This window comes from Nelumbo nucifera, chromosome 2, assembly GCF_055504915.1.
Source record: "Nelumbo nucifera cultivar China Antique chromosome 2, China Antique-T2T, whole genome shotgun sequence".
Lineage (NCBI taxonomy): Eukaryota > Viridiplantae > Streptophyta > Magnoliopsida > Proteales > Nelumbonaceae > Nelumbo > Nelumbo nucifera.
The window spans coordinates 10230396-10253013 of NC_142650.1; the positions used below are offsets into that span (position 1 = coordinate 10230396).

Below are 22618 nucleotides of genomic sequence, written 5' to 3' on the forward strand. Positions count from 1 at the left end.
TGTATGCTGAGATGGATGAGTGAAAAATCTAGAAAGGATAGGATCAGAAATGAAGTCATTGGAAGGGACCTCGGAGTAGCTCCAATAGGTGATAAAATGAGAGAAAGTAGATTAAAATGGTTAGGTAGGGGTGATCATGGGCCGGGCCTGGGCCGGGTGTAGCACCAATGATAAGGGCTTTAACCTTGGCCTGAGCCTGGCTCACACCCTAGGCCTAGATTGCAAGCCCAAGCCCTACCCTACACAGGCCCAGGCTGGGCTTACAGGCTTTCCAGGCCTAATGAGAAATGAGTTTGGGCTTATGACATTCAATAATAAAAATTTAATGTATTTAAAAATTTTTAATTAAATAACATGTAATACATGCAAAAAGTATGGCACAAGCCCAAGTTAAATAGGGCTTAGCCAAGCTTTGGGCCTACAAACAAGAAAAAGGCATGGGCTTCATTTAATTCCTAGAGTCGGTTTGGCTTGTCCTACTTATCCTTTTATAGATGAAGTCAAGGTCTTCATTCCCATTATTGAGCAATGTGGGACTTGGAGCAACACTAATTAGTGAATGCTACCATTGAATGTTTTTCCAAGTCCCACATTGCTTAGGCAATGAGAATGAAGGCCTTGCCTAAGAGGGCAATCCACATATTTAAGTTGGTTCAAGTGTTAACAACGTGTTGACATGTGTCAATTTATTAGTATTAATATTTATTTATTATTTATATTTATATGTTAAAACTTAATTTTATATTTTATATAAAATAATAAACATTTAATATAAAATAAAATATAATATATTATATTGCAGGTCAAGCTTGGGCCGGGTCGGGTTTCCGTGCTGGGCCAAGAATGATAACCCCTATGGTTTGGTCACATGCATAGAAGACCAACATCACCCATAAGAAGTGAGTTATTGCAAGCTGAAGGGGCTAGAAGGGCTAGGCGTAGACCAAAAAGGACATGGGTGGAAGTAGTAAGAAATGATTTAAGTGCCAATAATTTAACGATGATATGGAATTAAACAGAACGGAATGGCGAAATAGGATACATGTACCCCATATAGTTGAGATAAGGCTTGGTTAGCGATCATAATGGTGCTAATGACACTATTTCATGAGTGTTCTGTCTCTCACTTTTTCACACTCACTTGGATGGTAGAGTGAATTGAAAAGTTGGAATCAGATTTATTCTGTGTGTGATCTCACAAGGAGACATCATCTTTGGTGCAGAGTTATTGTTTGGTGCATAGTGTTAGCATTGGTGTCAGTATGGCTTAAATAAGATGTTTTAATTTTTTTTCCTGTCAAAATATGAACCAATTTAAGTGCATTAATCTGATTATCTGATGTCTCCTTCTTAATAAAACTCATGTGGAGCACAGAAAAGGTTAACAAGTTGAATCTTTGGAAAGTGAAATTTGACTTTTTAGTGGAATGGTCCTTCTAGTACGCCTTTATTTCTTTGAGAGGAAGAAAACAAAATCTTAAGTTGAAGGCAAGCTTTTTGGCTGTAGTACAAGTAATTGAAGGGAGACATGTAACCATCCCAATATTTCTCTTTTCAAATTCTCTAAACCCATGTTGCTCCATTTTATCCGGGATGTTTTGCTCTTCTAGGCAATGTTATTGGAGACCTTAAGCATAATCGGTCTAGCTGTAGTGAAAGCACTTGTCAGAACACTTCTAGCACTTATTGTAACAAGCTGGTGATGCTTCAAGCTGAATTTAGGGAAGAAAAAACTGTTTCAGCAGTTGGATATCCAATAAGGTGTTGAAATTTCACTTCCAGCTTTTGTTTTAATTTCCTTTTTTCTTTTTACTATTATGTAGTTTAATATTGGTATGACTGTATCCCTCTGCTGTGATTTCTCCGGTTGACTTTTGCAACATTTGCCACTTAAGTATTTGGTGCTCATGTTGCATGCCAAGGTAATACTCCATGTTATTTCCAAATCTCTCAGAGCACATTCAAAACTGACAAGCAATGGCATTTGCAAAGAGGCATGGGATGCCTTGTAGAATGGCCATTTTCTATTTCTTGGTACCTTTGGAAAGCTAGAAAGAGTCAAGGTTTTGAAAAGATACTTCATTTGGCTGGCTCACATAAAAGCTGTATTTTCTCAAATGGACCTTTATACAGGGAATTTAGGTGGGTTAGTTTCAGTTTAGCCATAGCGTGGTGTGATGGTAATATCTCGGTTCTCGGGATGATAATCTTGAGAGCATTTGTTCAAGTCTGAGAGCAGCCATTTTGTGCAAAAATGCCAAAGGCTAGGTCCATATCCATTACTGCTATGTTATACAAAACATGGCAGTAACTAGTTATGTCATTTTTCTGTCATTTCTTTTAAAATTTGATTGTTGTGGTTGCAATCAAATTGCTTATCCCACTTGGCAAATTTTAGAAATGATATTATAACTGATCAACATGGTGCTCACAAACCTATATCCATTTTGATGGGCAGCAATTGCAAGCTAACATTTATGGTTGGTATGCAGTCATGATCTGCATGTCCTATTGGGAGTTGACAATTTCTGTTTTTTATTTTTATTTTTGATATATAAAAAGAAAATAAGTGGGTACTGTTACAAAGTTTGAGCTTGCATGCTCATTTCTTCCACCTATACCTGCCTGTAACAAGGTAAACAACTGATTCTTATCTGTCCCATGTTTCAATATATGGGGTTCAGAATCCTTGCAACTCTGAGGACAGCCTATTATTTGATAATCTGGATCTATGACCTGATCTGTGGTCTTTGAAAAATGTGTGAAGTTGGCAGCCTGGTTTTTCTGGCTGTCAATCTCATGGGTCTTAAACGTGTTCAGGTTTTTCTGGTTGATCCTCAGATTTAATTTTTTCTATTTAAATTCATCTTAGCCACCAATTGTGAACTGACACAAGAGTATATCATTTTCTCTTCTATTTGACTGTTTCCAAATATAAAAGAAAAAGAAAATTACTGTAAGCTGAAATTGCCTCTGATATCTGCAGGTAGTGAAGATTCGATTGCAGCAACAGAAAGGACTAAGTCCTGAGCTTTTAAGATACAAGGGTCCTGTACATTGTGCTCGCATGATAGTCCGTGAGGAAGGACTTCTTGGGCTCTGGGCAGGGGCAGCACCAACTGTTATGCGCAATGGGACAAACCAGGCTGCCATGTTCACAGCCAAGAATGCATTTGATGTTATCCTGTGGAAGAAACATGAAGAAGATGGTAAGGTCCTTCAACCATGGCAGTCTATGATATCAGGTTTCCTGGCAGGGATTGCAGGTCCTGTATGCACAGGCCCCTTTGATGTTGTGAAGACAAGGTTGATGGCTCAGAGCCGATCTGGGGGTGATCTGAAGTACAAGGGCATGTTTCATGCCATCAGAACCATATTTGCGGAGGAGGGATTGCATGCTTTGTGGAAAGGTCTGCTGCCTAGGCTCATGAGGATCCCCCCTGGCCAGGCCATCATGTGGGCTGTGGCTGACCAAGTGACCGGCCTGTACGAGAGGAGGCATATACATAATGCAACGTTGTAGGTACGTCACTATATTTCTTTGCTTGCCTCTAGTCTTAATTGAATTGCAAGCCTAAAGCCATGTATCCATTGCTTAGTTCCTCTTCAGTATCCGTTCGTTTCCTTTTAAATCGTTTTGGATCTTTTGATTCTTGATTTTAATTTTTGAAATTCTCAATGAAGTTTTCTAGTGCAAATGCGTTTCTCAATAAGTTTTAACCGTATAGTTATGATGTAGAGTTGGTACCGTGAAGCTTCCAACGCAAAGTGAGGAACTAACCAATATCCTACACTTAGGCGGAAGAAAGAAATCATTGATTTGACCCCCTCTGTATTATCATAGGTTCTATAAAAATTTATGAAGGGAAGGAATCAGTAAAAACCCTTTACTTTTTCCTAGGTTAAAAATGCAACTTAGACAAAAGATTTGGAATATTGTCATACTTTATATACGCCTCCCAAATGTTGGTAGCTAGGGGTGTTCATTCTTTGGTTCAAACCGCAACTGAACCAAATCAAATCAAATTTGTGGTTTGGTTCGGTTTGTACCTGAAAACAGTTTGGTTCGGTTTCATATTTTGTTAAATTGTGATTTGTTGTTTTGGTTTGCTTTTTTGGATTTTATAAACCATATGTATAAATATTATGTATATAACATAATATATCTAAATCAAATGTATAAAATTATAAATATATAATAAACTCTTATATTTTATAATAAAATTTTTAATTTTAATATTTAGGGGTGCTATTTGCCTGTTTGGGTTTTCTAATTGGGTTAAGCGCAATAAAATAAAAGAATGGTCTAAAGTTCTCCAAACTGTTTTAGAAACCACATCAAATTGTAATAAAACAATTTGATCTGGTTTGATTTTCATGTCAACACGGTTTTGTTTGGGTTAGAAATTTCTCAAATCATAATTTATTGGTTTGGTCTGATATATTTAAACCACACTGAACCAGAACACCCCTATTTGTAGGTGGGGGATCTACCTAGAGTTGTAAAGTGGGTTGGATTGCCTATGAGACAGGCTATGCTGTCCAGACACTGTAGCAAGTGATCATGCCAGGCCCCACTCGAACCCCTATCATGCTGGGCTGAGAATTTTGTGATGCACGGGTTGGCACCGTATGATGCACAGGCTTTGTTAAACAAAACCTAAATTAAATGAAGTTTATGACATTTTAAATTGAACAAAACCAAACTAATCCCAACCCATCACCTATTACTCACCCAGTGACATCTTAAAAGTTCTAATTGTGCCATGCATCGGAATTATGGCTGATGAGGGTGGATTTGGCCCTCGTATGACATTGTGACACATGGTACCTCAGAATATCTAGGTGATACCCGGAACCATTTTGCCAACAACTTACCTTAACCAAGTTGATGGTGTCTCACCACAGGCGTGACCTGGCCCTGGCGGGACCTGGCAGCCTAGCACAAGCATGAGCTGGCAACCTAGCCCTGGCGCGAGCTGGCAGCCTGGCATAGGCACGAGCTGGCAGCCTAGCCCAGGCGTGACCTGGCGGCCTGGCCCAGGCACCGACCTGGCGACCTGCGAGACGTGCTCACTGACAAATTCAGCATGCATATCCTAACACTCCCACGATTTTTGGAAGTTGGCCCACGTGTCGAACAATCCAGAGGGTGGTCAACGTGCATGGCAGTTACCTCCAGGAATCTCGAACCACTTAGACGACCTCGCAGAAATCTCAGATATGGTGCGTGAAGCCCACGCCAAACAAAATCTTAGATTTTGTGATTTTTAACTCGCAGTCTACTATGAGAGTACTGACTTAAGAATCCCATGCCAAACAATGCCTATATAAAGGCACCAACACCACGCCAAACAAAATCTCAGATTTTGTGATTTTTAGCTCGTAGTCAACTGAGAGTACTGACTTAAGCATCGGAGCGACCTCGCTGGGTTAGCCACCTCGGGTCCTCTGACATTTGGTTCCTTGCAGGTTTCTAAAGAGCAACGAAGCTCATCAATTCAGCTCTCCACCAGGCAATTTGACACCTAGGCAGCTTGGCACCTCACAGGCAACTCGGTACCTTCTCAGCCCGGCACCTCACAGGCAGTTTGGCACCTGCTCAACCCGGCACCTCACAGGCAGCTCGCCACTTGCTCAACTCAGCACCTCACAGGCAGCTCGCCACTTGGTCAGCTCGGCACCACATAGGCAATTCGATACTGTAGTCAGCTCACCACCTAGCCTGCCCAGCTTGACTCAACTCGGTAGCCAAAGTTCTCCACTTCTGCCTGAGTCATCGGCCACTTGGAAGCAAACCAAATGACGAGGTACTTAGCCCAAAAAGTTGGCCATCACCCAAAAATCGATTCATCAATTGGCGTCGTCTGTGGGAAACGCTACAAAAAGGTAAGTTCTCATCCTCTGAAACACTAAGTCCTCTTCTTCCAGAAAGCTAAGTTCTACTAAAAGCTCTCACTTTTTAGTTTCCATTTTTTATGAACTCAAAGAATATGCAGGAAGTTGATGGCCAACAGACTAAGCAGTTCTACCAATTTTATTTCAACTCAGATAAAGCCTCATCAGTCCTCTTTGCGAGGTACCCTATACAAAGATGAGCTCTTCGTGGCTTCCGTGGGAGTTGGCGGCCAACAAACTGCGTGGACGCCCCTGCCGGTCGAGCCTTCCAAGGCTCTCGTGCGAACTGGTGACCTAAAGTCAGTAGTGTTGCCCCCGTAGGTCGACCTCCTAGTAGCTTCTTGTAGGAGTGGGTAATCGACGTCACTAACGAGGCTGATGCAGCACAGCCGTAGCTCTAAGACGCCGACCTGGCGTCCTGGCCCAGTGCGACCTGGCGGCCTGGCAAAAGCGCGACTTGGCGACCTGTTCCAGGCGCGAACGGGCGAGCTGAAAAAAGACCTCGGCACCACATAAGTCCCAGTCGCCTCCTCGGCATGGGCATACAAGACCCAGTCGCCTCTTCGGTATGGAAAAATCAAAGATCAAGGAGAGTGGACTACGAGTCGCTCCCAGAGCCTAAGGGCCAAAATATCGAACTAGCGAAGACCTCCTCACCATATAAGACCAGTCGCCTCTTCGGCATGGGCAAAATCAAGGAGCGGACTACGAGTCTCTCGCAGAGCCTAAGGAATTGAATTGACGCTTACGAGCTCATTGAATTATTCATTCTGGGCCAAAAGGAGAAATCTACTCCCTTCGCCGAGTTACTTTCAGCTCGGGAGTGGGGGGGCAAATGATGAGGGTGGATTTGGCCCTCCTATGACATTGTGACACATGGCACCTCAGAACAAATAGGTGACACCCGGAACCACTTTGGCAACAACTTGCCTTAGACAAGTTGATGGTGTCCCACCACAGGCGCGGCTCGGCACAGGCACTGCCTGGCACAGGAGCGGCCTGGCACTGGCGCGACCAGGCGACCTGCGAGACGTGCTCACTGACAAATTCGGCATGCATATCCTAACACTCCCACGATTTTTGGAAGTTGGCCCATGTGCCGAACGATCCGAAGAGTGGTCAACGTGCATGGCGGTTACCTCCAGGAATCTTGAACCACTTAGACAACCTCGTAGAAATCTCGGATATGGTGCATGAAGCCCACACCAAACATTGCCTATATAAAGGCACCAACCCCAATGGTAGGCAGGGAAGCAAGCAAGCAAGTTATAGCTCTCAGACTTTGTGATTTTTAGCTCGCAGTCTACTATGAGAGTACTGACTTAAGCATCAGAGCGACCTCGTCGAGTTAGCCACCTCAGGTCCTCTGACATTTGGTTCCTTGCAGGTCTCTAAAGAGCAACGAAACTCGTCAATTCAGCTCGCCACCAAGCTGCTCGACACCTGCTCAGCCCGACACCTCATAGGCAACTCGACACTTGGGCAGCCCAGCACCTCACAAGCAGCTCGCCACTTGCTCAGCCCGGCACCTCACAGGTAGCTCGCCACCTAGCCTGCCCAGCTCGACTCAGCTCGACAGCTAAAGTTCTCCACTTTTGTCTGAGTCATCGGCCACTTGGAAGCAGACCAAATGATGACGTACTTAGCCCAAAAAGTTGGCCATCACCGAAAAATCGATTCATCAAAGGCCAAAGAACAAAAATGGTTTCTATTGTGTCAGTTAATCAATCTACATGTCCCAATGCTCTTGTTATGGACACGACACCCGGCAACACGTTGCGTCGCAATCACAGGCAGTGGCGCGCCTAGTGGCACGCACTGCCCGGTAGCGCGCCTAGTGGCACGCACTGCCCGGTAGCGCGCCGCGGTACAAGCTGCCTGGCAGCGCGCCGCGGTACAGTCTGCCAGCCGCACGCCTAGCGGCACGCACCGCCCGATAGCAACACGCACCGCAACTCGCCAGCAGCATGCGCCACACGGCAGCGGCACACACCACATGGCAGCAGCATGTGCCTCACAGCAGCAGCAAGGAGAGACGCTCGCGCCAGCGGTAGAGCGGGGCCCACACGACAGCTCATCCGGGTGGACCCACTCTTATCCGGCCACAGCAGCCCTGCTCGCCAATGCTAGTTGTACCTTTCCCTTATCCCCTATTTTTGTGTTTCCCTTAGAAGTAGGAGTTTGAGTTTCGATAGAAGTTTAAGTTGCGATAAGAGAGGGACTACCTTAGCCGAATACAAGAAGGAAACCCTCTTGTAATCTCCTATTTAAGGAGCTGATTTTATTCAATAAAGGGATCGAATTTTCAGTCAAGAAAAAGAGCAAGGAGAGTTAGGTGATCTCTTGAACAAATCACCCCTTAGTCCGCCACCATAGGGTCAACTCGCAAAGGGAAGGGCAAGGGAAGGCAAGGAGTTTTCCCCACAAACCGCCCCGTGATAAGATCCTACGCTCGGGCCCATAACATTTTGGTATCAGAGCCAAGTGTCATGGGCAACATGGAGCAGCTATCGTCCAAGGTTCACGAGCTGGAACATCGTCTCGTGGAAAATCACGCGGAGGTAAGAGAAGTTAAAGAGGACGTCAGGGAACTTCGGCGTCTACTGGAGTTATACTTCTCCACCAGAGAAGGGAGCCCTGAAGGGGCAGCCACTAACCACAGCCGCCGCCCAGATCAGACAGAGGGCTCCGGTGAGCGACAGAACGACACACCAACAGTAGCAATCATACCCAAATACAGTCGTTTGGAGTTCCCCTCATACAGTGGCAGCGGTGACCCACTCGGATGGCTGTACCGTTGTGAGCAATTCTTCTGCAATCAGCGCACGGAAGATAAGGACAAGGTCAGCCTGGCAGCATTCCACTTGACCGATGAACAGGAAGAACCAGGCCTTAGTTGGGGCCAGTTCAAGTCGTGTTGCCTCCTCCGGTTCGGGCCCCCATTAACGAGCAACCCTTTGGGGGAGCTCATTAACCTCAAGCAGACCGGGACCGTCGCGGAGTATCAACGGCAGTTTCAGACCCTTCTCGCTAGAGCCTCTTCAGTTCGGCCAGACCAGCAGGTGAATATGTTCACAACCGGCCTATCTGAACCTCTGAGAGTTGATGTGGAGATGCAGAGCCCACCCAACTTGGTCACAACAATGAATCTGGCCCGAGCCTTCGAGCGCAAGCTGCAGATCAGCCGAGGGCCGTCCAGCATGGGGCATCCCGCAACGACTTGGGCGAACCCAAGGTCTATAGCAGGAGGGCGTTCAATGGCTGCCAACAGGGAACAATGCCCTTTCACCAGCAACACTACCCGATCTGCAACTAACATGGGTAGCAGCACGACAGCACCTCCCATCAGGCGTTTATCCAGGGCCGAGATGGCGGAGTGCCGAGCCAAGGGCCAATGCTTCAACTATGACGAGTTGTACTCAGCCGGTCACCGTTGCAAGCGGTTATTCTGCCTTCTGGTGGACGAGCTGGAGGATGAAGAAGAGGAACATGCGGCACTAGAACTCGAGATCTCCCTCCATGCCATCACTAGAGTCCAAAACTCCCAAACCATGCAGCTGCAGGCCCAGGTGGCAGGACAACAGGTAAGGATTCTGGTTGACTAAGGGAGCACCCACAACTTCATCAGCAAGCAGGCTGCGCTCCAACTGAAGCTACCAATGGAAGACAGACCGCGGCTCCAGTTGGCGGTAGCAAATGGGGAGAGAGTTCACAGTCCAGGGATCTGCCGAAGCATCCAAATCCATGTGGATTCTGAACCATTCCTCGCAGATCTATTTGTACTGACCCTAGACGAGTTCGACATAGTGTTGGGAATTAAGTGGCTCATCACCCTCGGCCCCATCCTATGGAATTTCAGTGCCTTGACCATGACGTTTGACTTACATGGGAAATGGGTCACCTAGAAAGAGACCAAGATGAGAGCAAGAAAATCACATGTGCGTACTCTCCATGGCGACACCTTGCACACCGCAGAGATGGAGAGGCTTCTTGCCGATTTTTCAGACGTATTCTCAGAGCCTAAGGGCCTTCCACCTGGCCGGTCGTGTGACCGTCGGATTCCCTTAATACCAGGGACAGGACCCGTTGTCGTGAGGTCGTACCGCTACTCGCACCTACAGAAGGACAAGATAGAGAGGCAGTGTACAAAGATGCTGGAACAGGGAATCATATGCCCCAGCCGCTCTCCATTCTCTTCACCAGTCTTGTTGGTGCCAAAGCAAGACGGCACCTGGAGATTTTGTGTGGACTACAGGGAGCTCAACAGTAGAACCATCAAGGACAAGTTCCCGATCCCGGTGGTAGACGAACTGCTAGATGAGCTCCACGGGTCTCAGTACTTTTCTAAGCTGGATCTCAGGTCATGTTACTTCCAGGTCCGAATGGCCCCTAAAGATGTGGAGAAAACAGCCTTCTGAACGCATCACGACCACTTTGAATTCCTGGTCATGCCTTTTGGTCTCACCAATGCCCCATCTACATTCCAGGCCCTGATGAACAAGGTATTTCGGCCCCTCCTCCGCAGGTTCGTCCTAGTATTTTTCGACGACATCTTAATTTATAGTACTTCGTGGGTGGAGCACGTTTGTCACCTAAGGATAGTTCTGGAGCTGCTACGACAGCACAAGCTCTTCCTAAAACGAACCAAGTGCTCCTTCGGAGAACCGCAGGTCCTTTACCTGGGCCATATAGTCAACAGGGAAGGAGTCTCGGTAGATAATTCCAAGATTCAAGCCATTCGGGAGTGGCCCAAGCCTCAGACCATTAGGGCTCTCCGCGGGTTCTTGGGGCTCACGGGATACTACCGCAAGTTTGTAAGGGACTATGGACTCCTGGCGGCCCCATTAACCAAGATGTTGAAGAAGAATGCATTTCAATGGGATGAGGCAGCTAACACCGCCTTCACAAACCTAAGGGACACACTCTCCACTACCCCCGTGCTGCAACTACCAAACTTTGACCAAGAATTTACGGAGGAGTGTGATGCGTCTGGCATAGGCATCGGTGCAGTACTGCAACAGCAAGAGCACCCCATAGCCTTCTTCAGCCACAAACTAGCAGATCGGCACCTCAAGCTACCGACCTACGAGCGCGAATTGATCGGACTGGCCAAGGCCGTCCAGCACTGGAGGCCGTATTTGTGGGGCAGGCCCTTCATTGTCAGGATAGATCACTACAGCCTCAAATACCTTCTAGAGCAACGGCTTGCTACTCCACCCCAACAGCACTGGGCAAGCAAACTGCTAGAGTTTGACTTCCGCGTAGACCACAAGGCGGGAGCCTCTAACCGGGCCGCTGATGCGCTGTCCAGGCGTGAAGAGGACACGGCACACCTCTACGCGGTCTCCTAGCCCTGCGTGACCCTACTGGAGGACCTAAGGAGCGTGTTGCCCCAATCACCAACGTGGAGAAACCTGGTGCAAGAATTGCAGTCTGGCACGACCAAACCAAACTGGACCATCCACGAGGGACTTGTGCTGTACAAAGGAAGGGTGTATCTCCCAACAGATTGCCCCTTGATTCCAGCTATCATCGCCAACATCCACAACGCCACCCATGAAGGGGTTCAGAAGACGTTACACCGCGTCCGTGCAGACTTTCATTGGCATGGTATGCGAGGCTCGGTTAGGGATTTCATCCAGAACTGCTCCGTATGTCAGCAACAAAAGTGGGAGAACTTACACCCAGCAGGACTCCTGTAGCCTCTTTCACTCCCAACGCAGATCTGGGCCGATATCTCTATGGACTTCGTTGAAGGCTTGCCTAAAGTCGGTGGGAAATCCATCTTATTCGTAGTGGTGGACCGCTTCTCCAAATATGCTCATTTCATTCCATTGTCCCACCCCTACAGCATAGTTTCTGTGGCCCATGCCTTTTTCACACACATCTTCCGCCTACATGAGCTGCCCGAGTCCATCGTCAGTGACAGGGATGCAGTCTTCACCAGCACCTTCTGGAAGGAGCTATTCAGATTACAGGGCACGACCCTAGCCTTTTCCTCCGCCTATCATCCACAGACGGACAGGCAAGCGGAGGTTGTCAATCGCACCATAGAAATGTACCTCCGTTGCTTCGTAGGGGACCAACCACGACGTTGGGTGGACTGCCATCCTTGGGCCGAATACTGCTATAACACATCCTACCACTCGCCCTTGGCATGACTCCCTTCCGCGTGGTGTATGGGCGAGACCCTCCTCGTCTTCTCTCCTACGAACCGGGTTCAACACGGTTGGAAGAAGTGGACCGCAGCCTCCAAGACTGTGATGCCCTACTGGCTGAAGTCTCCTTACGTTTGTAGGCACAGGCACGTATGAAGATAGCCTACGATCAGCACCGCCGCGAGGTCACCTTCCAGCCAGGACAGTTCGTTTGGCTAAAGCTCCAGCCCTACCGGCAGCTCTTCCTCAGGCGACGGGGCCCCCAAAAGCTGACCCCAAGGTTTTACGGGCCCTTCAAGGTTCTTCGACAGATCGGGAAGGTTGCCTATCAACTTGAACTGCCAGAGCACAGTAAAATCCATGACGTCTTCCATGTGTCCCTACTAAAGCCTTTTATAGGGACTCCCCCAACGCAAGTGCCTCCTCTACCCCCTCTCAAGGACGGCAGACCCATCCTCCAACCTAGAGCTCTGGTTCGGACGCGCATCAATCAGGGCACCTTCGAAGTTCTAGTAGACTGGGACGGACTACCATCAGCGGAGGCCACTTAGATCCCCTGGACCGACCTGCACAATGCCTACCCCAACCTCGAGCTTGAAGACAAGCTCGTTGTCCAGGAGGGGTGTAATGTTATGGACACGACACTCGGCAACACGCTGCGTCGCAATCATAGGCAGCAGCGCGCACAGCTACGCACCTAGCGGCACGCACCGCCCGTCAATGCGCCGCGGTACAGTCTGCCAGCCGCACGCCTAGCGGCACGCACCGCCTGGCAGCAGCACGCACCACACGGCAGCAACACACGCCTCATAGCAGCAGCAAGGAGAGACGCTCGCGCCAACGATAGAGCGTGGCCCACACGACAACTCATCCGGGTGGGCCCACTCTTATCCAGCCACAGCAGCCCTGCTCGCCAACGCCAGTTGTACCTTTCCCTTATCCCCTATTTTTGTGTTTCCCTTAGAAGTAGGAGTTTGAGTTTTGATAGAAGTTTAAGTTGCGATAAGAGAGGGACTACCTTGGCCGAATACAAGAAGGAAACCCTCTTGTAATCTCCTATTTAAGGAGCTGATTTTATTCAATAAAGGGATCGAATTTTCAGTCAAAAAAAAGAGCAAGGAGAGTTAGGTGATCTCTTAAACAAATCACCCCTCAGTCCGCCATCATAGGGTCAACTCACAAAGGGAAAGGCAAGGAGTTTTCCCCACAAACCGCCCCGTGACGAGATCCTACGTCCGGGCCCATAACAGAAGGTCGGTCTTTTGACTGCTCTCTTTGGCCAAGAAGGATTGAGGCGTCTGTTGTCTCCGGTGGAAAACTTCTCTTGAAAAATCTCCTCCCTTATAACACCCATATGATATGAAAAAACCTCGATCATGACAATTTTAGTTAGCTACTTTTTCTTGGTAAAACAATTAATCAGCTACTTTATATGCATAATTTTTATTCAAAAACACTATATCACATGCGACATCTCGAAGTACAAAGCAACCAGAAGGTTAATAATTAGAACTTGTTTTAGGTTATTACACAAAAATAAATGGCCGAGTACATGTAGCAAGTGGAATGTAAAAGTTGACTACTAATAGCAGAATTTTTTTAAGAGTACTATCAAGTTTATAGGAAGCATGTAGCAAGTGGAAATGGCTGCAAACTGATCTCTGGTCACCGGCGGCCAATTATATGCCGGTAAGGATACCAGAAACCGATGATAGCATAAAAAAGAGGAAGAATTTAAAACTATTGTCCCTGGATACAGTGTTATGGTTGGATACAAAGGGCAATCCAATCAAAACAAAAATAACTGTAAATCATCTGGGTGCTTCGTGGGTAGTCTAGGTATTTTCTCAGTGCAATGTCTTTCATTACGTCTGTATCTATGCTGGTAGCTTCACTTGACAATGGCATGCCTGTTAGCCAAAAAATGACAATGGTATAAGGAATTTCTATGAATGATTATTCCAAAGAGAAAAAAAAAAAAGAAGAATTTATTTGAAATCTCCAACTTCTTGGTTCTTGCACATATAATTCATTCACTCCGGATCCCCTGCCTACAAACCCTTCCCATAAAGCACTACAACCATTCTATGGGAACATCTCCCCATGAATGACGGGAGATATTCAATGCGTGGCTGTAGCATCCATTGCACATAACACCAACAGAAAAAACTATCCCAGCATGTTCCAACCTGATCTGTGCACATCTCATGCATGATGGATCTCAGCCTTATGGTGAGATGTGCGGACACAGGTCATGTTGGAACGTGTTGGGATGTTTTTTTTGTTTGAAGGAAGCCCGGCTCCAATCAAATTTGTTTCAAATTTGTTTCCGTTGTCATACAAATACACGGTGAACCACACATCTAGACCATTGTCATTCCATGTGGATCAATAAATGACTACAGGTAGATATAGAGGTGGTGCAATGTGGGCTGGGCCGTGCTGAGCTGTGGGTGGCACAATTCCAAGTGGATCAATCAATCCCCTTTTCTTGCTTCCTCCTTAACTCTCTCTCTCCATTACTCGTTACTCTTTCCCAGCCCTCTCATCAAGTCATCAGGTCTCTTAGCCTCTCCTATTGGGCCTAAGGTTTAAAGTATCGATACATATCAGCCTGTATTGGCCGATACATATCATATCGGGAACTTCCTGATACACTCCTACAGAGGATATATTGGGGTTTACTGGTTCAGAGGATGGATGGACCCTTAAACCGGCCCCTCTAAACCGGATTCGAAAAAAACTAAAAAAACTACTGATATACCTCTACCAATATATTGGATATATCGATATTTTGAACCTTGATTGGGATTTACAGGGAACCCAGTCATGATACACAAGAGAATGGCCAAAAGAAAAGTAAAACAAAGAATAATTCCTTTTCACTTTTTAAATTCTGGTTCAAAATCAAGTTCAATGTTTAAATTTGATTTAGCTGGCTCGCAATGATTTTCTATTCAACAATGTATTGCGCTCTTGTGAGTGGGTTTTGAATCATGTTTTCTCAAATTGCTTTTCCAAGCTTAGGAGTGCTGTCTCCTGAGTTAGGTAATAAATCTAGATCCATGTGTAAGGCAAGTGAGGCTCCAAGGCACTTAATCATTCAATGTGATGTAGGTATTGTTAATGATGTGCATGGAACATTTGGCTTTGCATTTAATAATGATAAATTTGTCGTGGCTGCAGGTGGCTTTTTGTGTATGGTTAAAGGAATCCAAATTTGCTCCTCACAGAGCACGTCTCACACAAACCTCATACCACTTTCAGCTGTACATTGAGAACATCTTCTATACTTGATTTTGTCATTCATGCAAAGATGTTCTCAATTCATGGCTGCAATGTGCTCGAAGTTGGCATGAGGTGTGGCCTATGAGGAGCAAATTCAACACTCTCCTTTGCTAGAAGCAAGATTGGAAGTTGTTAGCATTGAAGTCAGATTCGCGTAATTGTTGTCTTCGCTAGTGGGAATGATCATTTGCTTCCTTGGTGTTGTGTAACTCGGCTACATCTGATTAAGTCTGTTATTTCTTTCTTTGGTTTTGTTTCCTTTGGTTGTAACTGTGAACAGGGTTGTTCACTTGATTGTCAAAGGGCTAAGCTTTAGTCAAATTCTGAAGTTTGGTGGGATATACCACCGGAATGACTGGAAAATATTGTAATTTTTTGGTAAAAACTTCAAAGTGAAGGTTAAAAAAAAGGAAAGCAATAACGACTCCAAATCTCTTGCCCACAATAAGTCTGTTCACATCTATCCACAACACACTACTCCTGTGCATTGGGAACATCTCCCCATGCATAAATACTATGTAGGAGTTATTATTGGTAGACGTGGGGAGAGTTACTGTTGGTAAAATAGATTTATAGAAACTTGGAGGAGAAGCGCTTTGAGGCATGTCTATCTAAAGACGTTATCTTTAGAACATTATTTGCCTTCACTTAATTTTATTGAATTTGTTATTGAGTTAGAAGCAAATTCGTTCCCAAGTTATAATAGAGCCTTGGGCGAGAATCTACAACCAACAAAGTTGAAAAGTCTATGAATAAACATTTTGTGAGACGGTAGTATATTGAACTAAGAGAGACAAGAGTGATTTTTTGAAAACCTGTGTTCAATTACTTGATTCACACTCCTTAAATTGTTTTTGAGGAGTCATAGAGTAGAGAAGGTGATCGTTGAAATCATCAACGGTCAGCCTCTTATCAAAAGTCAAAGCCGCCCTAGGCGGACTATGTGGGTGCGAGCAAAGTGCGCCTCTAAAGCGCCTCATTGTACCGCATACGTGCATTGCACTATAGCAAGCCTCCATACTCTATTCTTATATTTCTTAGCAGTGTAAATAAGCTCTTATTTAAAATTTTAAAAACAAGTTTAATAATTTTTCAATGTGGGACAAATTGAAAACTGATTTTAATAAGAGAAAACACTATTTTCCAATATATGTGTGCAGGTGTGTTTCTTCGTGTAATTGATAAATCAAACCCCATTAGATTTGATTTCTAATGAAATTAAAATCCAACAGTTATTGTGGAGAGGAGATCCAAACTCAGCAATAACAAAAAAATAAAAGATTTGAATTTTGGTTTTTTGGGTAAATTACAGAGACCCTCAATAGTATGAGGTCATTGACAATTACCCCCTAAACTTTTATTTGTGATGAAGACCCACATGAACTTTTCACTCTGCGATAAATACTTCCTGGCCGTTAAATCAAATGATGAAATGCATTAAATTATCAAAATACCTACCTGAATTATTTTCTTTTCCTACCGTTAGTTGAAATATTAAAGAATAAAACCCTCAAATTACAGGTTGTATTTTTGGCCTTGTCGTATTCTTCTTTTTTCTTATTTTATCAAAAAAATAAGTAAATTAAATTGTAATATCTCTTGTCCTCCTCCCTAATTCAGGAGTCAGGACCCCTTCTATGTCCTCGAAACCCGCATCACCCTTCATCTCCCTCCAACGATCAGTTACGATCTTCATTTTATAGAACTCACTTCTCTGTTATCTTCCCCCCTCGCTCGGATGAAGATGCCTTTTGATCAATTTGTTTGTCTCCAAAGCCAACACGTTAATGGTGAACTTAACAGATCATAACTTAGCCCTTTTGGGGTTAGGATTTATATGACTTGGAATGAGGATTGATTTCATATCCACAAATACTCATATTGACCAATAGGTCCATTACGGACTAATCTGTGTGAAATTGCAAAATGGTACCACTATTCTGGTAATGTCAATGGGCCTGGTTCGATAAGAGTTTGTCTCTATCCAAACCAAACCCAAAGTCACTACAACCCACATCAAATTAATTGGAATATTATCAAACCCGCCCTTACCTATCCCATGAACAGTATCGCTATTCTTTGAGAAGGTTATGGTTACAATTTCTAAACGCCACCATGTCAACCTGTTGGATTCAATGATGTTCAGCTTCTAACCCTAATCCAACACAAAACCCAATTGAGAATGACCAGAATGCAACCTATAGGATCGGATTCAAAGGTGGAGAGAGGGGGACCCTAAGGAGCTTGGGTCCTTCCTATGTCTCAAAGTTTCCCACTTGTATCATATTAGCGTATGTAGATATTTAGATTTAACTTTTATAATTATTAAATATGGTGGGAGGCAAGTATCCCTTAGTATAGAATATAACCAATGCTAATTGTAAGGGAAGTATTAGTCATTTGTCAGAAATAATAAGGATAATTTTAGTCAATTTTTAAACAGTATACTTAGTGAATTAATTAAACCGTAAGAATAGTTTAAGAACAAAAAAGACTATTTTACCCTTAATGTTTCTTCAAATTTTCAAAATAAAACAACTTAAACATGCAAAAGAATCTCGTACGGTGTTTCGATGGAGTCCAATCAAAACTGAAATTACAGAATAATTTATTGAAAGACCGGAGAGCGGAGAGGGAGGTCCGAGAACGGAGGTTGAGAGAGACTGGAGAGCGGAGGTTGGGAGAGAGAGAGAGAGACAGAGGCGGAGGATGAGGTCTAAGAACGGAGAAAAGAGAGAGAGACCAGAGGCAGAGGGAGAAGTCTGACATGAAGGCTTGAAAGCGTGACTTTTGATGACGCTCTAGGGAGGACGATTGAAGTGGGTGACCGTGGGAAGGTACGCCTGTTCACTGTGCGGATTTAACGATTGAAGTGCCACTTGCCGCACTAAAGCTCTCATCTACTCTATTATATACGGCAGCTACTGGAATGTTGCTGGTGATGAACAAGATTCAGCCATCGCAACTATATGGTTATTTAATTTTTAGTTTCAACCTTCAAATGAACAAACTTGTTCGCTGTTTGAGAACGAGCATCAATGGAGTTGAAGGACCTTCCCTTGTTGATGTTTTGCTACAATCTTCTTTGTTTCCTGTCAAATATCTCGTTAGAAGTCGACACCGTAGCTCTAAACCAAACTATTACAGGTGATCAAACCCTTGTTTCCGCAGGCGACACCTATGAACTTGGATTCTTCGGTCCTGGCAATTCCAGGAACCGTTACTTGGGGATATGGTACAAGAACATCCCTCTTCCTACAATAGTTTGGGTTGCAAACAGAGACAATCCACCACTTACAGATTCCTCCTGAGTTCTAAAGATCGGAGATGATGGAAATCTTGTACTCCTCAACAAGGCAGGGAGCATTGTATGGTCCTCGATTTCGTCCAGAGCAGCCAAGATCTCAATTGCACATCTCTTAGACTCGTGGAAATCTTGTTCTAAGAGATGAGAGTGGTGATGATTCAGAAAGCTATCTATGGCAGAGCTTTGATTATTCGTCCGATACATTTGATGAGGGCGGATTTGGCCCTCCAATGATATTGTGACACATGGCACTTAAGAAAAACTAGATGACATCCGAAACCACTTTGGCAACAATTTGCCTTAGCCAAGTTGATGGTGTCACACCTGGCGGCCTGGCGGCCTGGCACAGGCGCAACCTAGCGGCCTAGCCCTGGCGCGACCTAGCACAGGCATGAGTTGGTAGCCTGGCACAGGCACGAGGTGGCAGCCTGGCACAAGCACGATCTAACAGCCTGGCCCTGGAGCAACCTAGCTCTGTCGCGAGCTAGCGGCCTGGCCCTGTTGCGAACTGGCAGCCTGGCACAAGCATGAGCTAGCAGCCTGGCACATGCACGAGTTGGCAGCCTAGCACAGGCGCGAGCTGGATGCCTGGCACAGGCACGACCTAGCACAGGTACGAGCTGGCACATGCACGACCTGGCACAAGCACGAGCTGGCACAGGCGCGACCTGGCACAGGCACGAGTTAGCAACCTGGCCCAGGCACCAACCTAGCGACTTACAAGACGTGCTTGCCGACAAATTCAGCATGCATATCCTAACTCTCCCACGATCCTTGAAAGTTGTCCCACGTACCGAATGATCCGGAGGGTGGTCAACGTGCATGGCGGTTACCTCCAGGAATCTCGAACCACTTAGACGACCTCGCAGAAATCTCGGATATGGTGCGTGAAGCCTACGCCAAACAATGCCTATATAAAGGCACCAACCCCAATGGCAAGGGGCAAACGAGCAAGTAGGCAAGTAGGCATATTCTAGCTCTCATACTTTATGATTTTCAATCTCACAATCTACTATGAGAGTATTGACTTAAGCATCAGCGACCTCGCCGGGTTAGCCACCCCGGGTCCTCTGACATTTGGTTCCATGCAGGTCTCTAAAGAGCAAGGAAGATCGTCAATCTAGCTCACCACTAGGCACCTCGACACCATGCAACTCGCCACTAGGCAGCTCGCCACCAGGCAGCTCGCCACTAGGCAGCTCGCCCCTAGGCAGCTCACCACCAAGCAGCTCATCATGGTAACTCACCACCAGGCAGTTCGCCACCAAATAGCTCACCACCAAGCAATTCGCCACCGAATAGCTCACCACCAAGCAACTCATCAAGGTAGTTCGCCACCAGGCAGTTTGACACTAGGTAGCTCGCCACTAGGGAGCTCCACTTCAGCCTAAGTCACAGGCCACTTGGGAGCATACGTCACTAACGAAGTACTTAGCTAAAAAATTTGATACATCACGAAAAATTGATACGTGACCAGAAACGGTTACATCATTTGGCGTCGTCTGTTGGAAATCGCTACAAAAAGCTAAGTTCTCCTCCTCTAAAAGGCCAAGTCCTCTTCTTCCAGAAATCTAAGTCCTCATTTCTTAGAAACAAAAGCTCTCACTTTATCCTTTCCATTTTTTATGAACTCAAAGACTATGCAAGGAGCTAACAGACTAAGCAACTCTACCAACTTTACTTTCAATTCAGATAAAACCTCATCAGTCCTCTTCATGAGGTCCCCTCTACAAAGATGAGCTCTTTGTGGCTTCCGTGGGAGTTGGCTGCCAACAGACTACATGGGTGCCCTTGTTGGTCGAGCCTTCCAAGGCTCCCGTGTGAGCTGGCGACCCAAAGTTAGTAGTGCTGCCCCCAAAGGTCGAGCTCCTAGTAGCTTCTTGTAAGAGTGGGCGACCGGCATTACGAGACTGATGCAGCACAATCATAGCTCTAAGGCGCCCATCCGGCGGCCAACGCGCGGCCTGGCAGCCTGGCACATGCGCTGACCTGGCGCAGGCGCCGACCTAGCAGTTTGGCTAGGCGCGAACTAACGAGTGGACAAAGTCAAGGAGAGTGGACTACGAGTCACTCCCAAAGCCTAAGGGCTAAAATATCACATAAGACCCAATCGCCTCTTCGGCATGGGCAAAATCAAATACCAAGGAGAGTGGACTACGAGTCGCTCCCAGAGCCCAAGGGCCAAAATACCAAACTAGCGAAGAACTCCTCACCATATAAGACTAGTTGCCTCTTCGGCATGGGCAAAATCAAGGAGTGGACTGCGAGTCACTCCTAGAGCCTAAAGAATTGAATCGACGCTTACGAGCTCATTGAATTATTCATTCTGAGCCAAAAAGAGAAATCTACTCCCTTCGCCGAGTTACTTTCGGCTTGGGAGTGGGGGCCAAATGATGAGGGCGGATTTGGCCCTCCAATGATATTATGACACATGGCACCTCAGAACAAATAGGTTGCACCCGAAACCACTTTGGCAACAACTTGCCTTAGCCAAGTTGATGGTGTCCCACCTGGCGACTTGGCACAGGCGCGACCTAGCGGCTTGGCCCTGGTAGCCTGGCACGAGCTGGTAGCCTGGCACAGGCACGAGATAGCAGCCTGGCATAGGCATGACCTGGCGGCCTGGCCCTGGCACAACATGGCCCTGGCGCGAGCTAGCAATCTAGCACAGGCACGAGTTGGCAACCTAGCACATGCACGAGCTGGCAGCCTAGCACAGGCGCGACCTAGCACAGGCACGAGCTGGCATAGGCACGAGCTGGCACAGGCACAAGCTGGCACAAGCACGAGCTGGCAAAGGCATGAACTAGCACAGACGCGACCTGGCACAAGCACGAGCTGGCAACCTGGCCCAGGCACCGACCTGGCGACTTACAAGACGTGCTCGTCGACGAATTCAGCATGCATATCCTAACTCTCCCACGATCCTTGAAAGTTGGATCACGTGTCGAACGATCCGGAGGGTGGTCAACGTGCATGGCGGTTACCTCCAGGAATCTTGAACCACTTAGACGACCTCGTGGAAATCTCGGATATGGTGCATGAAGCCTACGCCAAACAATGCCTATATAAAGGCACCAACCCCAATGGCAAGGGGCAAGCAAGCAAGTAAGCAAGTAGGCATATTCTAGCTCTCATACTTTATGATTTTTTAACTCGTAGTCTACTATGAGAGTACTGACTTAAGCATTGGAGCGACCTCGCCGAGTTAGCCACCCCGGGTCCTCTGACATTTGGTTCCTTGCAAGTCTCTAAAGAGCAAGGAAGCTCGTCAATCTAGCTCGCCACCAGGTAACTCAGCACCATGCAGCTCGCCACTAGGCAGCTCATCAAGGTAGCTCATCACCAGGCAGTTCACCACCAGATAGCTTACCACCAAACAGCTCATCAAGGTAGTTCGCCACTAGGGAGCTCACCACCAGGCAGTTCGCCACTAGGTAGCTCGCCACTAGGGAGCTCCACTTCAGCCTCTGAGTCACAGGCCACTTGGGAGCATACGTCACTGACGAGGTACTTAGCCAAAAAATTTGATATATCACGAAAAAATTGATAGGTGACCAGAAACGGTTACATCAACATTGATGCCAGGAATGAAGTTTGGATTGAACTTTAAAACTGGCAATAACTGGTACTTAACATCCTGGAAGACTGTAGAGGACCCTTTCATGGGAGATTTCACTTACAAACTAGATATTTGTGGTCTTCCTCAGCTACTCCTACGCAAGGGTGGAGAGTCGGGAGATGTTCAATATCGAAGTAGGCCATGGGATAGGGTTGGATTTGGTGGTGGCTTTATGAGGAAAAACTCAGTTTTCAATTCCATCTTCGTCTTTGATGCGGAGGAAGTGTATTATCCGTTCGAGAACAATGACAAATCATCTATAACGAGGTTTGTGGTGAATCAGTCTGGGTTGGTGGTGGTGGTTATGGCGGTGGCGGCAACTACAGTAGTTGCTGTGATAGTGGT

The 22618-nt window shown here is 46.3% G+C and overlaps 1 protein-coding gene across 5 annotated transcripts in view; it reads left to right on the plus strand.

The window, feature by feature from the left end:
• The window catches only part of LOC104594935 (mitochondrial succinate-fumarate transporter 1-like), a 31134-nt gene extending 15359 nt beyond the window's left edge, over positions 1–15775 (plus strand). The window contains exons 2-4 of one of the 5 annotated variants that reach the window (XR_016082857.1): positions 2987–3523; positions 5473–5889; positions 15243–15775. Coding sequence is in view for 4 of the 5 variants with exons in the window: in XM_088898909.1 (XP_088755035.1) it covers positions 8388–9503 (1116 nt within the window). In the remaining variant the exon portion in view is untranslated. Of the gene's footprint in view, positions 1–2986; positions 3524–5472; positions 5890–5966; positions 13169–15242 lie in introns of those variants that run through there. The other 4 variants (XM_010255491.3, XM_088898909.1, XM_088898910.1 and 1 more) reach the window with 4 other exon arrangements.
• Positions 15776–22618: the final 6843 nt, after the last annotated feature.